This window comes from Morus notabilis, unplaced genomic scaffold (genome assembly GCF_000414095.1).
Source record: "Morus notabilis unplaced genomic scaffold, ASM41409v2 Scaffold1285, whole genome shotgun sequence".
Lineage (NCBI taxonomy): Eukaryota > Viridiplantae > Streptophyta > Magnoliopsida > Rosales > Moraceae > Morus > Morus notabilis.
This window is the reverse complement of record NW_010362783.1, coordinates 466,251-480,670: the sequence shown is the minus strand read 5'-3', so window position 1 is coordinate 480,670 and position 14,420 is coordinate 466,251. Positions and strand designations below refer to the sequence as shown.

General features: G+C 34.2%; 1 protein-coding gene across 2 annotated transcripts in view; it reads left to right on the top strand.

Moving 5' to 3' along the window:
• Nucleotides 1–12,218, top strand: part of LOC21399764 (UDP-glucose:glycoprotein glucosyltransferase) — a 20,760-nt gene extending 8,542 nt beyond the window's left edge. The window contains exons 10-38 of one of the 2 annotated variants that reach the window (XM_024168670.1): nt 783–935; nt 1,066–1,164; nt 1,252–1,413; nt 1,619–1,687; nt 1,816–1,904; nt 2,082–2,244; nt 4,192–4,326; nt 4,408–4,507; nt 4,594–4,688; nt 4,806–4,918; nt 5,004–5,214; nt 5,415–5,483; nt 5,769–5,914; nt 6,874–6,975; nt 7,194–7,341; nt 7,780–7,836; nt 7,894–8,024; nt 8,221–8,309; nt 8,410–8,759; nt 8,848–8,937; nt 9,251–9,315; nt 9,659–9,761; nt 9,900–10,058; nt 10,153–10,293; nt 10,415–10,458; nt 10,543–10,657; nt 11,107–11,259; nt 11,404–11,671; nt 11,803–12,218. In XM_024168670.1, the coding sequence (XP_024024438.1) occupies nt 783–935; nt 1,066–1,164; nt 1,252–1,413; nt 1,619–1,687; nt 1,816–1,904; nt 2,082–2,244; nt 4,192–4,326; nt 4,408–4,507; nt 4,594–4,688; nt 4,806–4,918; nt 5,004–5,214; nt 5,415–5,483; nt 5,769–5,914; nt 6,874–6,975; nt 7,194–7,341; nt 7,780–7,836; nt 7,894–8,024; nt 8,221–8,309; nt 8,410–8,759; nt 8,848–8,937; nt 9,251–9,315; nt 9,659–9,761; nt 9,900–10,058; nt 10,153–10,293; nt 10,415–10,458; nt 10,543–10,657; nt 11,107–11,259; nt 11,404–11,571 (3,519 nt within the window). In that variant the 3' untranslated portion in view covers nt 11,572–11,671; nt 11,803–12,218. Of the gene's footprint in view, nt 1–782; nt 936–1,065; nt 1,165–1,251; nt 1,414–1,618; nt 1,688–1,815; nt 1,905–2,081; nt 2,245–4,191; nt 4,327–4,407; nt 4,508–4,593; nt 4,689–4,805; nt 4,919–5,003; nt 5,215–5,414; nt 5,484–5,768; nt 5,915–6,873; nt 6,976–7,193; nt 7,342–7,779; nt 8,025–8,220; nt 8,310–8,409; nt 8,760–8,847; nt 8,938–9,250; nt 9,316–9,658; nt 9,762–9,899; nt 10,059–10,152; nt 10,294–10,414; nt 10,459–10,542; nt 10,658–11,106; nt 11,260–11,403; nt 11,672–11,802 lie in introns of both variants that reach the window. The other variant, XM_024168669.1, reaches the window with a different exon arrangement.
• Nucleotides 12,219–14,420: the final 2,202 nt, after the last annotated feature.

Sequence of the window (14,420 nt, the reverse complement as noted above, 5' to 3'; positions counted from 1 at the left end):
ATATTATTTATTTAATATATTTAATATATTATTTATTTAATATATTTAATAATATTATTTATTTAATATATTATTACATGTTTTCAAAAATTAAACCACCAAACGCAGTTTCAGTTTTTTTTAAAACTGAAATCAATCTCTAAATAAAACTACCAAACGCATTTTCAGAAATAATTCAAAAATGAAAATAAAAACGTTTTCATTTCCATTTTCGTACAGAAAACAAAAACGTTTTGGAATCAATTCCAAACGCACCCTATATATCTTGATCAAGAAATCGTGGTTGAATGTGGTCTGTAACTTTTGATTTTAGTGGAACGAATTGCTGATATTACTATTCCTTCTGTTTGTTCTTTTCTATATGTTCCTATGTACTTAGTTTGAGCCCTTCCTACGTAACTATTTCAGAGCAAAAGATGAAATTATGCAACTAATTTAATCTGGAAGAAATATCCTACTTGGGAGCTTTCTTTACATAAATAATTATTGGTTCCTTCTAAGATAAAGTTTGTTGCAAACATTCATCGTTATTATGCTTTTCTCTTCACCTAAAATGTATGGGCCTTGCTTAGGCACGGGGATGAAATCTAATATATTTCTGGCTTGAGGTTAGTCTTAGCCTTAGCACCTCGGCCCCGGTCATTGTTTGTATTGAGAAAAATGTTAGCCAGTGGTATTAAGGCTCCTAAGGAACTAAAAGATACTGAAAATCTTATACGTATTTAATGAAGTTTTCGTTTCTTATATAAAAAAAAAGATACTGAAAATCTTATTAATCACAGATTCCTCATTCCTCTGTTCGGAAACTCCTGTCAACTCTGCCTCCCCCAGACTCCAGTATGTTCCGTGTTGATTTTCGCTCAAATCATGTCCATTATCTCAATAATTTAGAAGAAGATGCGATGTATAAGCGATGGAGGAACAATATAAATGAGGCAAGAAAATATCCTCTCTGAATTTCTAGCGTTTATTTTATTTTATTTTTTTATATTTTCCTCCCTATTCCAGTTGTATGGCTTTGCAAGTGAAAGGCTTTATAATAAAAGAGTTTCTGAATTTGTGCAGATTTTGATGCCAGTTTTCCCTGGTCAGCTACGGTACATTCGCAAGAACCTTTTTCATGCTGTTTATGTTATTGATCCGGCTACCATATGTGGTCTTGAGGCAAGTTTACGTCTTCTCGTGAAAGAAGGTTCTCACTTATTCTGTTATATCTGGCTGCTGATGATTTAAATGATTGGAATCTTGCAGTCAATTGACATGATAACATCTTTGTATGAGAATAGTTTTCCCATGAGATTTGGGGTCATACTATATTCGTCGAATTTGATCAAGCAAATTGAAAAGAGTGGAGGTGAAATAAATACTTCTGTGGATGACAACGGTTTGAATGAGGAAGATTTATCTAGTTTGGTAATTTTTCCTTTAGCTTCTGCTATCCTCCTTGAGGTCCTTTTTTCACGTTTGGTTAAAGGAGATTATTATCAGCTTTTATAGTGTCTCTGCTGCTTGTTCACCCTACGAAGTTCTTTTTTATCTCTTAATGGGAACTCTTAAAAAAAGTTTCTTTTCCAAGTTTTCGGACTTATGAAATGTTGATGGTGCTTTTACTTTGCAGATCATACGTCTCTTCCTTTATGTTAAGGAAAATCATGGAATTCAAACAGCTTTCCAGTTTATGAGCAATGTATGAGTTGTTCCTACCATTATATTTTATGTCTTTTTGGTTGACATGTTCTCTAATAGTTTTTTACTTTTCTTATGTTGGGGGAAGGAAAAAAATGCAACTCTACAAGTGATTGTTTCTCTTGATAGGTAAATAAATTGCGGATTGAATCAGATGGTCCTGACGATGATGCTATGGAAAGGCAGCATGTGGAAGGAGCATTTGTAGAAACTATCTTGTGAGTTCTTTATATAAATTATATTTTCTTTTTCTTTTTTTAATAAACATGTAACTTATATGTCTGACATCTGATATAATGGTGGTGAGTTCTTGTTCATGCGGTTTTCCTCTCATAGCATTGACTGATAGCCTCAAACTGAGATGATTATTGGGTGATTTCATTCTCTTCCTGTAGGCCAAAGGCAAAATCTCTTCCTCAAGATTTGTTACTCAACCTACAAAGGGAAAAAACTTTTAAGGAATTGTCTGAAGAAAGCACCATGCTTGTCTTTAAGCTGGGCCTGGCGAAGCTTAAGTGTTGCTTGTTAATGAACGGACTCGTCTTTGATACTAACGAGGTATTGCTTTGGATTCTCTGATAATTCTATCATTAACTATAAATTTTATTTATTTTTTCTTGTGGATCAACTAGAGTCTATTAGCATGTGAGCTGGGCGAACTAAAATGTTGTGCGTGTTTAGAACCTTTTTGAAAACGGTTTTCACGTATTTCGAGAAGCAAAAAATGAAAATGAAAATGAAACTACGTTTGTTTAGCAAATGTTTTGAAAACAAAAACAGTGAGAATGGTTTTTGTGAAGGAACTAGAAAACGGTTGGAAGTTGTTTTCCCTTTTTTGTTTTCATTTTCTAGTACTTATCAACAATATTATAATATATTAATTAATAATTATAACCAAACACGATTTCACTTTTTTCTTATACTCAAAACAATCTCTTAAAAAACCAACCAAACGCAATTTCAGAAATGGTCCTAGAATGATTCTCAAAACAATTTCATTTTTACTTTTTATTGAAAATAAAATTATTTTGAAACCAATTTCAAACGCACCCGTTATCTTTGAGTGAGCCATTGACATTTTTAACATTGGCATTTATCTTGAGATTTGTCTTTGACAGCCTGAGACTTTTTACTGTGTGTACTAGGTGTTTGGCCCGTCCTGCAAAACTTTGTGGTAGTGGACTCTTAACATGTTTAAATCTATCCTAAGAATTCACATGGGTTTACATTTGTTGCAAAGAAGAGTTACCTAAATTTTATGCGCCCGCGTGCGTGCGTGTGTTTCTTTTTCTTTTTTCCTTTTCTTTTCTTTTTTGAAAGAAGTTCCCTGTATGGTTTTATTTCCATGATGTTGTGTTTTTTGATGCAAGGAAAATGGTTACCGCTTAGACTATTCTTTTCTTGATTCTAAATACACATTGAAGCTTTGGTCCTATCTACAAAAGGAATTTAATCTTGCTTAGGCAAATACCAAGAAGATGAATAGATTTGTTTGTGGACAGAATTATGGGGCATTGGTAGCAAAGTGGCTACAATCTGTAGTGTTGCAATTGTAGCATAAGTTTGAGTTGTGTGGCAATATTATTGTATGGCCAGATTTTTGGCCCCGCTCTGCCTTTTTTTTTTAATTCAATCATCACAATTTCTCATCCTCTTTTCTTGTGATTGATTAACTATCAATAATTGGGGCTTTTCCTATCACCAACAACAACAAATACAGGCCTTAATCCTAAATTAATTGGGGTCGGCTATATGGATTTCTTGTTTCCAATCTGCTCTATTAAACACGAGACCCTCCTGAATCCTTAGATCTTGAAAGTCGTGCCTAACTACGTCGGCCCAAATAATTCTTGGTCTACCCCTCGCTCTTCTAGTACTAGGTATTTGGATGTTCTCCCAAGCACGAACATGTGCATCTAACGATCTATGTTGTACATGCCCGTACCACGTTTTCCCGCACCTTATCTTCTATTGGTGCTACACCTAGTTTAGTACGAATAACTTCATTCCGTATGGGATCCATCCTCGTATTTGGATGTTCCTATCACTAAAAAAAATAAAAAATAAAATAAAGAAAATATAAAAGAAGATGCAGATCATTGTGGGAGAGGATTAAAGTATTGGGCATCTTTATGATACGGGCTACCGAGGTATTCCGTGTGGTTCCTCTTTATGATGGTTTTATTCGGTTGGAAGGAATTGTTTTGATTTGTGCATTTTTGGTTTTTATTTAATTTTTTTAAATTGATATCTTGATTAATGATAAAATATTGTCATATCTTGCAATTCCTTTTCCGTTATTAATAAATTTCTGTTTTTATAGATTATAAGAAAAGTGATTATTATGGGTTAGCTAGTCTTGCAATTATTTTCTATTAATCAGTTTAGTCTTGCAAGTTTTATTGCTGGAAGTTCTTTAATTCTTTTTGATTCGCTAGTTTTAATTTGTTGTAGTTACGACAAAACTGTTCTTATGTTCTATGATGATTATGATACTTGTTTCAGGAGTCTCTTATGAATGCAATGAATGATGAGCTTCCAAGAATACAGGAGCAGGTTTACTACGGGCATATAAATTCTCACACAGATGTACTTGACAAATTTTTATCAGAAAGTGGTATTAGCCGCTATAATCCACAGGTGAAGTAGCATCTCTTAGGAAAACATATGCTTTATGTTTGATGTATTTTTAATGGTTTTTTGTATAATCTCTTTTTGTAGATCATTGCTGATGTAAAGCCAAGATTCATCTCTCTTTCTGCATTCATTCTTGGAGATGAAGTTGTTCTAAACAATGTTAACTACCTGCATTCTCCTGGAAGTAAGCTTCATTTAGTTGAATTCTTTAGTTTCATCTATTGTCCTGCTTAGTCATTGTTGACCGGTGGTTTATTCCTTGCTATGCAGCTGTTGATGATTTGAAGCCTGTGACTCATCTTCTTGCTGTTGATGTCACATCGGGAAAAGGAATGAAGTTGCTTCATGAAGGCTTACGCTACCTGGTTAATATCTATAACCCATATGCTACGTCTTTGTTATTTTCATGATAGACCCATCACTATCTCTTTGCCACGATTGTGTCCATACTTGAAGTTTTTGACTTTTGTATCATGACGCAGATGAAAGGATCAAAGGTTGCCCGATTGGGTGTGCTATTTAATTGCAATCATGATGCTGATGCCTCTAGCCTCCTCTTTATGAAAGCGTTTGAAATCACCACTTCTTCATTCAGGTGTGTTGAGTTTACGAAAGCATAATGGTTTGTCACGAATTCATAGTTCAGTGGATCTTAACTGCTTGACGGATGTCTCATGCAGTCATAAGAAAAATGTAATAGACTTCTTGGACCAGTTGTCCTCATTCTATGAGAACAATTTCCTGCCTATGTCATCTGAAGCTTCTGGGAGCACTCCGACGTTTATAGACAAAGTTGCTGAGATTGCTGTGGCTAATGGGTTGTCATCCAAAACCTACATCACTGCTCTCTCTGATTTTTCTGCTGAAAATTTGAGAAAACATTACAATAAGGTATACGGTTTCACTTCTGATCTCTGTAATCTATTAAAAATTAAATAAGTCTGATATTTTCTCTTCATAATATTTTCTGTGGCTCGTGGAAAATGGTTAAATAGTAGAGGATTCTTCAAAAGCTATTTTTAAGAAGAATCTTAAGAAGTTTTGGGAATTTTCATCTCTAAGCTTATTGGAGTGTTTATTTTACTTTTCAGGTTACACAGCTTTTATATAGGAAATTTGGGCTTGAGTCGGGTGGCAGCGCTGTCATTACTAATGGAAGGGTGAGTTGACGTGGAAAAAAGCTTACCATGGAAATGTGATATTAATACTTATTTTGATTGATTTTGGTAATTAGGATTCTAGATTTGTTGATAGAGCTAATATTTCTTTAGCCATTTATATAATGTTATTTTTCTCTGTGTTTGCTAATGATTCTGAGTACGGTAATGGATTATTTCTTTCGTCTTTGCAATTGTGTAATCATTTTCATATTATGTGGAATTTTAAATGCGTATGAAATCATAATTGTTGTTTTTTATATAAACTGCATGATTTGGTATTTTTAGGTGATGTATCCAAGTGATGGAAGCACGTTTTTGAGCCATGATCTGCATCTTCTGGAGTCAGTGGAGTTTAAGCAGAGAATAAAGCTCATTGTGGAAATTATTGACGAAGTGAACTGGCAAGATGTGGATCCTGATACACTAACAAGGTTTCTTGGATACTCTTCCTTTTTGTGGTGGTCTTTTTTTATTTTATTTTATTATTATATATGTATTTTAAAATTTATTTGGACTTTATGGTGCACTCAATTTTTGTTTTGACTTTACTGATGAGGAGGAAGATTGTTACAATGTATACACTTTTCCCTGTTACTAAAAGAACCTCTAGGTTGTTGGCCTTAATTGTTGTTCCAACCAAAAGATAGTTAAATCTTTGTTCTCAGCGACATTCTATGGTTTTAGTCTTGTTACTTGTTGCTGAAGGAAATTGGTTTAGTTTAGGGGACCCCTTTTAGCTGCAGGTGTTTCTTGCTACAGAGTTTTTGGGGGGTGGTGGAGAAAGTAGGAAAGCAAATGGGTTATTAGGTTGGAAAGGGACTTACCTATTTTTCGAGAAGATTTTCAGGAAATCATGCAGGACAGGATTCTTTTTCTTTCTTTTTCTTTTTTTTTTTTTTGCGTTTTTTGCTTGTTTGCTTTTGTTTTTTCTTTTCCTGTTATGATTTACTGAAGTTGGCAGAATGTGGTAATTGTTTCAGTTTTTGTTTATTCTTTACGTTGTTTTCTGGACCAATTTTTATCCTCCTTTATGTTTTCTCTTTTCTTTTAAAACATGACTATTAAAAGAAAGGAAAAAAAAAGATTTGGCGAGCGCAAAGCCAGTCTCTTTTTAGTAAATCTTGAAATATTTGCTATGTTACTTTACTTTTAGCTTTAGAACTTGTGAAATGTAAAATAAACGAAAGATACAAGTTTTGACTCAAGAACTTTAGCGTCAGAAGGGCTAAATAATTAGGACAGTTGTCTATGTGTTCTTGTTGGACCCTAACATAATTTAGTCAAATTTATGTCATGTGTAATTTATTGCAACTCATTTATTTCCTTTCCCTCTAGTTTGTACATGACGCAGCAGCAAGGAACTCATGATCTTTGCAATTTGAAATTGCAGCAAATTCATCAGTGATATTGTAATGTTGGTTTCGTCTTCAATGGCAATGCGGGATCGCAGTTCTGAAAGTGCGCGTTTTGAGGTTTTACATGCACAACATAGGTATTTTTCCTTTTTGTCAAAGTCTGTTTCTTTCTCTATATATACACATGCACACAATCATGCCAACTTGCCTAATTTTTGAAACATTTTCAAATAAACATCTGAGTAAGACTTTTAATTGTTGATTCTTGATAGAGAATTTGGAGCTACGGTTTTTTGAATTTGGTGTTTTCAATGTTCATTAGGTCTTACATTTTTGTTTTTTAATTTTCCTGCAGTGCTGTTATCTTAGGCAACGAGAATTCAAGCATCCATATTGATGCAGTGATTGATCCTTTGAGTCAAACTGGCCAGAAGGTTTCTTCACTTCTTCGTGTTTTGTGGAAATATGTTCAGCCTAGTATGAGGATTGTTCTAAATCCAATGGTGAGACTATTTCTTCTGTGTTATTTCCATGTCATGCATGTCAATATGCAATAACTTCGCCATATTTTGTTTAGTCTTTTTCTCCCTTCTTTTGTCCCTAATCTTGCCATATTTGTCCTTGTGTTATCTGCTGTTCATATACATTCTTTTAATTGCTTTGACTTTCTCCACAAATAAACCCTTTCTATGTCACCCCCAAAAAAAAATATATCAGATTCACACACGTGTGCGTGCACACGAATATCAAAAGATCAATAGTTGGATGCCTTTCATTAGTCAAGAGCAGCATCTTGTTCATAGAAAAATTACCATCTTTATTTGAAGTATTATGCACAGGTCATATGAAGTATGTATTGTGTTCCTTGCAGTACCTTTACTAACATAATTGTCTAAGCTTTTACACGTGCTTTGAGGAATTAATTTCTTTCTTCCTTGCAGAGTTCCCTTGTTGATCTTCCTCTGAAGAATTACTACAGATATGTAGTGCCATCTATGCCAAAAAAAAAGAAGAAAAGTTCTAGCTTGGTATCTAAGTCTTGCTATACTTTGCAGGATGACTTTAGCAGCATTGACCAGACAATAGATGGACCTAAAGCATTTTTCACAAACATGCCATTGTCCAAAACTCTGACCATGAATCTTGATGTTCCTGAGCCATGGCTTGTTGAGCCTGTGATTGCCGTGTATGATTGTTTTTCTTAACCTGTGCACTCTTCCTCTAGTCGGGAAAAAAAAAAATGAAAACCTTTAATTTCATTCTAGAGTTGGTACTTAATATCCCTATTCTGAAATGTAGAATTTGTGGAAAAAAATGTACTACGACTTCAATCATTTTCACTATTTCCCCTTTTCTATTTCTCTTTTCATTCTTATTGACAGCCATGACATGGACAATATTTTACTTGAGAATGTTGGTGACACGCGAACATTGCAAGCGGTATTTGAACTTGAAGCTCTTGTTCTAACTGGTACGGCAGTCTTTTCACAAGTGTGGATATAATTTAGTGCAAGTTACGAGGTGAGAGATTATTGTATTCTGTTATGTATTTACAAGCCATATCTAAGCAGGTCATTGTTCTGAGAAAGATCATGATCCTCCCAGAGGCCTTCAACTGATTCTTGGCACTAAGACTACACCCCACTTGGTTGATACTCTTGTAATGGCCAATCTAGGATATTGGCAAATGAAAGTCTCTCCTGGGGTGTGGTATTTGCAACTTGCTCCTGGTAGAAGTTCCGAGCTTTATGATTTCAAGGAAAGTGGTGATGGAAATCAGCAAAAGCCGTTGTCAAAGCGAATCACAATGGACGATTTGCGAGGTAAAGTAGTTCATTTGGAAGTAGTGAAAAAGAAGGGAAAGGAGCATGAGAAGTTGCTGGTATCGGATGACGATGACAGTTCACAGGATGACAAAAAAGTTAGTGCTTGCTGCTATTAGCTTCCTATTATCTGCTGTATTAGGTCGATGTTAATTACACTATTGTCTTCTGGTTGAATTATTGCAGGGAAACAGCTGGAACTCCAACCTTCTGAAATGGGCTTCTGGTATTATTGGTGGCAGCGAGCAATCAAAGAAGAGCAAAAGCACATTAGTGGTGGGGAATTTTATGTTTCTTTCTAGGTTTTCGTTTGTTCATTTGCTTATATGTTGAATCTTGAAAACATACAGTTCACATATCTGTTTGATCTATTTATTCCTCTTATTCTCTCTCTCTCTCTCTCTCTCTCTCTCTCTCTTTTTTCTCCTCTTTGTACTTGTTTTGTCTTTGAATAAAGTTTTGGTGTCTCCACCAAAGTATGAACTTTGACGTGAACTTTGACATGTTGGCACAAATTTATTTGTTAAAATCTTCGCTAAAGCGTGGTTTTTATATGGTGATAACCTTTTCTTTATTGTTAACTTCTTAGGAGCAAGGAAAGAGAGGACGACATGGAAAAACAATAAATATTTTTTCAATAGCTTCTGGACACTTGTAAGTATTGCTTCTTTTAGATAATTTCTGTCGCTGATCTACCTGTAATTGTCCCGTTGTTTTCTGCCTTTTGTTTTTGTTTTTACTTTTGCTTTTTTGTGTTTTTGTTTTTGTTTTTGTTCTTTTTTTTTCTTGGTAGTAGAACTATACTGTCTAAATAGCTCTTTTCTGATGTTCTTGTCTATCAAGTTACTTTATCGAGTTCTCAGCAAAAAATAAAATAAGTTACTTTATGATGATTTAATTTTCTTGTTGAGGACCCTAGTCCTATCAATTTGGTAATTCCCTTATTGTTATTAACAAATTGTTCTGTTTACTTTTTCGTTTTCTTTGTGGTTTGCAGATACGAACGTTTTCTGAAAATCATGATTCTGAGTGTCCTGAAGAACACTAATCGTCCAGTTAAATTCTGGTTCATAAAGAACTACCTCTCACCTCAGTTCAAGGTTGTGAATATCTAAAGTTGCAATCTCTCTTTTCTTTCCTTTGTTTTCCGAATTTTTGATACTTGAAGAGAGGAATTCACAATTTTTTCAGTATGAATTACTTCTCTTATAATTATTGCTGGTTCTGTTGATATGCAGGATGTGATACCTCATATGGCTCAAGAATATGGTTTCGAGTATGAGCTTGTCACGTACAAGTGGCCGACATGGTTGCATAAGCAAAAAGAAAAACAACGAATTATTTGGGCTTACAAAATCTTGTTCCTAGATGTCATCTTTCCTCTTTCTTTGGAAAAGGTCTTGATATTAGCATTGCTTATTCATTTCTTATTGCTTGTTCATTTCTTGAGACACACCGAAATGTGTATTTGACATCTTCCTCTATCCACAGGTCATTTTCGTTGATGCGGACCAGGTTGTCAGGGCAGACATGGGAGAACTCTATGACATGGATATAAAAGGAAGGCCGCTAGCATATACTCCTTTCTGCGATAACAACAAGGATATGGATGGATATCGATTTTGGAGACAAGTAATGACTCTTTCTCTTTGTTAACACTCGGAAAACACGATTGCTGTTAAGTTAGTCTGTGATTGTTGTCATACTAATACTCTATTGGTTTCTTACTGCATTTCCTTATTTTGTGGATTAGGGTTTCTGGAAAGAACATTTACGCGGTAGACCATATCATATCAGGTTACCACTTGCTTATTTCATGATATAGAAATTGGACTTGTTTAAAAAACAGCTTTGACTTGATAATTGCTGTGTGTTCTGCAGTGCTTTGTACGTTGTTGATTTGAAGAAAGTCCGGCAGACTGCAGCAGGGGATAATCTTAGAGTTTTCTATGAATCTCTTAGTAAGGATCCGAACAGTTTATCCAATCTGGATCAGGCAAGTGGCTTAAGTTCATTATGACAATTTGCCTGTTGAACATAATCATCGTGATGATCATGTCCAAAAGTACAGGGATTAAGTGTATATGTCCTACTCTTCTATATGTCCACTCGACTTGCCTTTTCATCTCAACCTATGAATGACAACTGGAGATCATCATAAATATATATAAAGATAAATCATGAAAGAATAGTCTTTTTCAAAAAAAAAAAAAAAAAGAAAGAAAGAATAGTTACTTTTTGGATAAGTACTCGCCTTCAATTTCCAGCCAATGATGAAAATGAAACAGATATTCTTTTCTTAGAAAAGAAAACGTTTTACTATCCCTGGCATCTCACTGTTTTATATTCCATCGAACATCTGACCGCTTGCTAATTCTATCTTTAGATTCATGGCCTTAACTTAAAGACGAGGCAAATTTCTAATGTCGACTGTTTCACATTCAGGATCTTCCAAACTATGCGCAGCACACAGTACCCATCTTTTCACTGCCACAAGAATGGCTGTGGTGTGAGTCATGGTGCGGTAATTCCACAAAGTCAAAGGCAAAAACAATTGATCTTTGCAACAATCCTATGACCAAGGAACCAAAGCTTCAGGTAGATATAATTTTCAAGTGCATCAGTAACATATATCATTACTTATTATCAACTTTCTTTACCTTGTTCCTTTTCTCAAAAAAAAAAAGGGAAAGAAAAAAGATAATTCTCTGAACTTTTCATTCTGTGTTGTCGGGTTTGAAGGGTGCCAGAAGAATTGTTTCCGAGTGGGTAGATCTAGATTTGGAGGCTAGACAGTTCACTGCGAAGATCTTAGGCGATCAAATAGATGAGGCGACGCCTCCTCAGTCACAGGATCCAATCACGGCAGACCAGTCACCGGAGGACCTTGAATCGAAGGCAGAATTGTGAGAATACGCGTCAACACATATTTGCTTCAATATGGCCCTCTTAGAGTGCGACCTAGGCATATCCGGTAACAGTTCACCTCATTCAACAATTATACTGCAAGGTACTGGCCCTTACAAATCATGAATCTCTCTTTTATAAACGAAGAGGTTTCGGAAAGCCTATTTTCCTGATAGAAGTGGTGACACTATGAAATATCTTTACAATCCAATTATTTCTTGTCATTTCTTGCAGATTTAAAGGGGCCTCTAGGTGATACAAATTTTGTAAGTTCCATTAATCTGTTTCTTGATCAGTTTTAATCAATAATATAAGGAATTTTGTTAACAATTGCACCATTTGATTGCAATATAATTTTCTTAAATGTAAACGAATTAAACATGTACAGATTTGTGTTGAGCATAGGATTGCTTTAGCCCGTTTAACATGATTATTTCATAGATTGTTGTAAAAGTAAAAAATAATGGCTATGGTGGCTGTCCACTTTTTTCTTGACAGATGAGCGCCGCAACGCGTGAGAATGCGTAAATGTATAGTAATGCATAATAACTTCAAGTTTCATTATATATATAGATGTTTTGCATTTCATACCGTGCACTTTTTTTTTTTTTAAACCCGCAACCCCCCAACCAAACTTCACACCACCCAAACCCCCAATACGACTAGACCAAGAGGTCTTAGGTCATACCGTGTACTTTTTGATATCAGTATTTAATAGCAGAGATTTTTTTTTTCAGTTTGTCTCTCTAAAATCTTTCTGTCAGTTTTATATCTCTTAGTTTTATAACGAAGAGTACATTTTACATACCTTTCACTTGATAAGTGTAGAAATTTGTAGTAGGAATATAACGCTCGTGCTAATAACGTGTTATAGAACCAAGAGATATAAAACAAATAGAAAGATTTTAGAGAGAAACTGAGAGAGAGAAGTTTCTGATATTAAATAGTGATATCAAAAAGTACATCGAATGAAATGTAAAATATCTATATTTATAATGAACTTGAAGTTACTGTGTTACTATACATTTACGCGTTCTCACGCGTTGCATTGCTCGTATGTAAGAAAAAAGGTGTACAACCATCATTTTTGACTTTTACAACACTTCCCTTTGGATGTCCACCTCTTATGATGCCTTTTAGGAAAAACCCAGTAGGATAAAAATCATAACAAAGAAAAAAAGAGTACATCATTATTATATACATGCTTTATGTTGGCTCGTTAAAAACCTTATCAGGAAAACTCAGTGGGATAAAACTATAATAAGGGAAAACAATACACTCACCTAAAACTCCTCAAGTTAATATGTACAGGCCTTTTTTATAAATCTCGCAGATAACGCATCTTGATACTGTGGATATGCTTTTTGAACATTGTAGTGTGAAGTGCATTTGCGAAAAGATCTGCTGCATTGTCATCTAATTGAATGTATTGAATATCAATATTATTGTTCTTTTTGAGCTCTTGGGAGTATGAGAAGAACTTTGGAGTAGATCAAGTGATATTACAGCAGATCTTTTCACAAAGACACTTCCCACTACAATGTTCATCGGGATGCATCGTACATGTCAACTTGAGGGTGAGTTTTATGTGATTGTACTCTTTTTTTCTTATTATGGTTTTATCCCATTGGGTTTTCTTGATAAGGTTTTTAATGAGATAACATAAAATACGTATATAATAATGATAGCTGATGATGGCAATTCACCTTTTCTCTAACAGACGAGCGGCGCGATGCATAAGAATACGTAAATGTATAGTAATGCACAATAACTTCAAGTTGCATTATAAATATAGACGTTTTGCATTTTATTCGATGCATTTTTTGACATCAGCATTTAATAGTAGAGATTTATTCTTTCTCATTTTATCTCTCTAAAATCTTTTTATCAGTTTTATATCTCTTAGTTTTATAATACAAATCATTTTATAGTTTGTATTTTTTATGGTGAAATTCGTCTCAATTGCATTACCTTGCCCATATTGAAATATTTAACGCGGCATTAATTAAATTAAGTTGACGATAGATATATTCATGGCACAACATGTGCTTTCAGCTTCAACAATATTGCAAATTGTTGGTTAAATCCTTGTGATTACGACAAGACTTAATTAAGTGTATTTATTATTTATCCAATACAATACCTATAATTAGACAGGTTAGTTCATATTCTACTCAACGACAAGCAGTTATTTATATATATATATATATATATATATACTTTTTTTCCAAAAAAGAAAAAAATAGAGAAAAAAAAAGAGAAGATATTCATGTAAACCTCACGAGTTGGGCTTAAAAGAGACAAATTTCATGAGTGGTTCAGCTCAACGTAACCTATGTCGTGTGGTTATTGAGCTTTTATTAACATTTATGCGATTACGTACTCAAACTATCACAAAGTTTCTCAATATTATTATATGTAAACAAGAGAAAGTAAAGCCTTGTATCAGAAAAGAGTAGGGGTGGTAATTCGTGTCACGTGTTGTGTTCGTATCGTGTTTTGGTCATTTTTTTTTAATTTGCAGTCAACCCGAACATGACCCGTGACACGAAATTTTTTAAAAATCGCAACACGAACACGACACGATAACTTTACGGATTGACACGACACGGCATGAAAATGACCCGTAACACGAAATTAACCCGTGAATATGAAATTAACACGAAAATTGTTTACTTTTATTTAGTTTTTTACATATTAGAAATAAGTTAAAATTCGTAACACACTAGAATACAATAACATCCATTGAAATGAAGCAAATAATAGTATAAGATTTTGAGTATAACTATTATGATATCACAAGTTCATAATAAAATTAAAAATATGTAATGAAAAATATATGTATTTTTTTA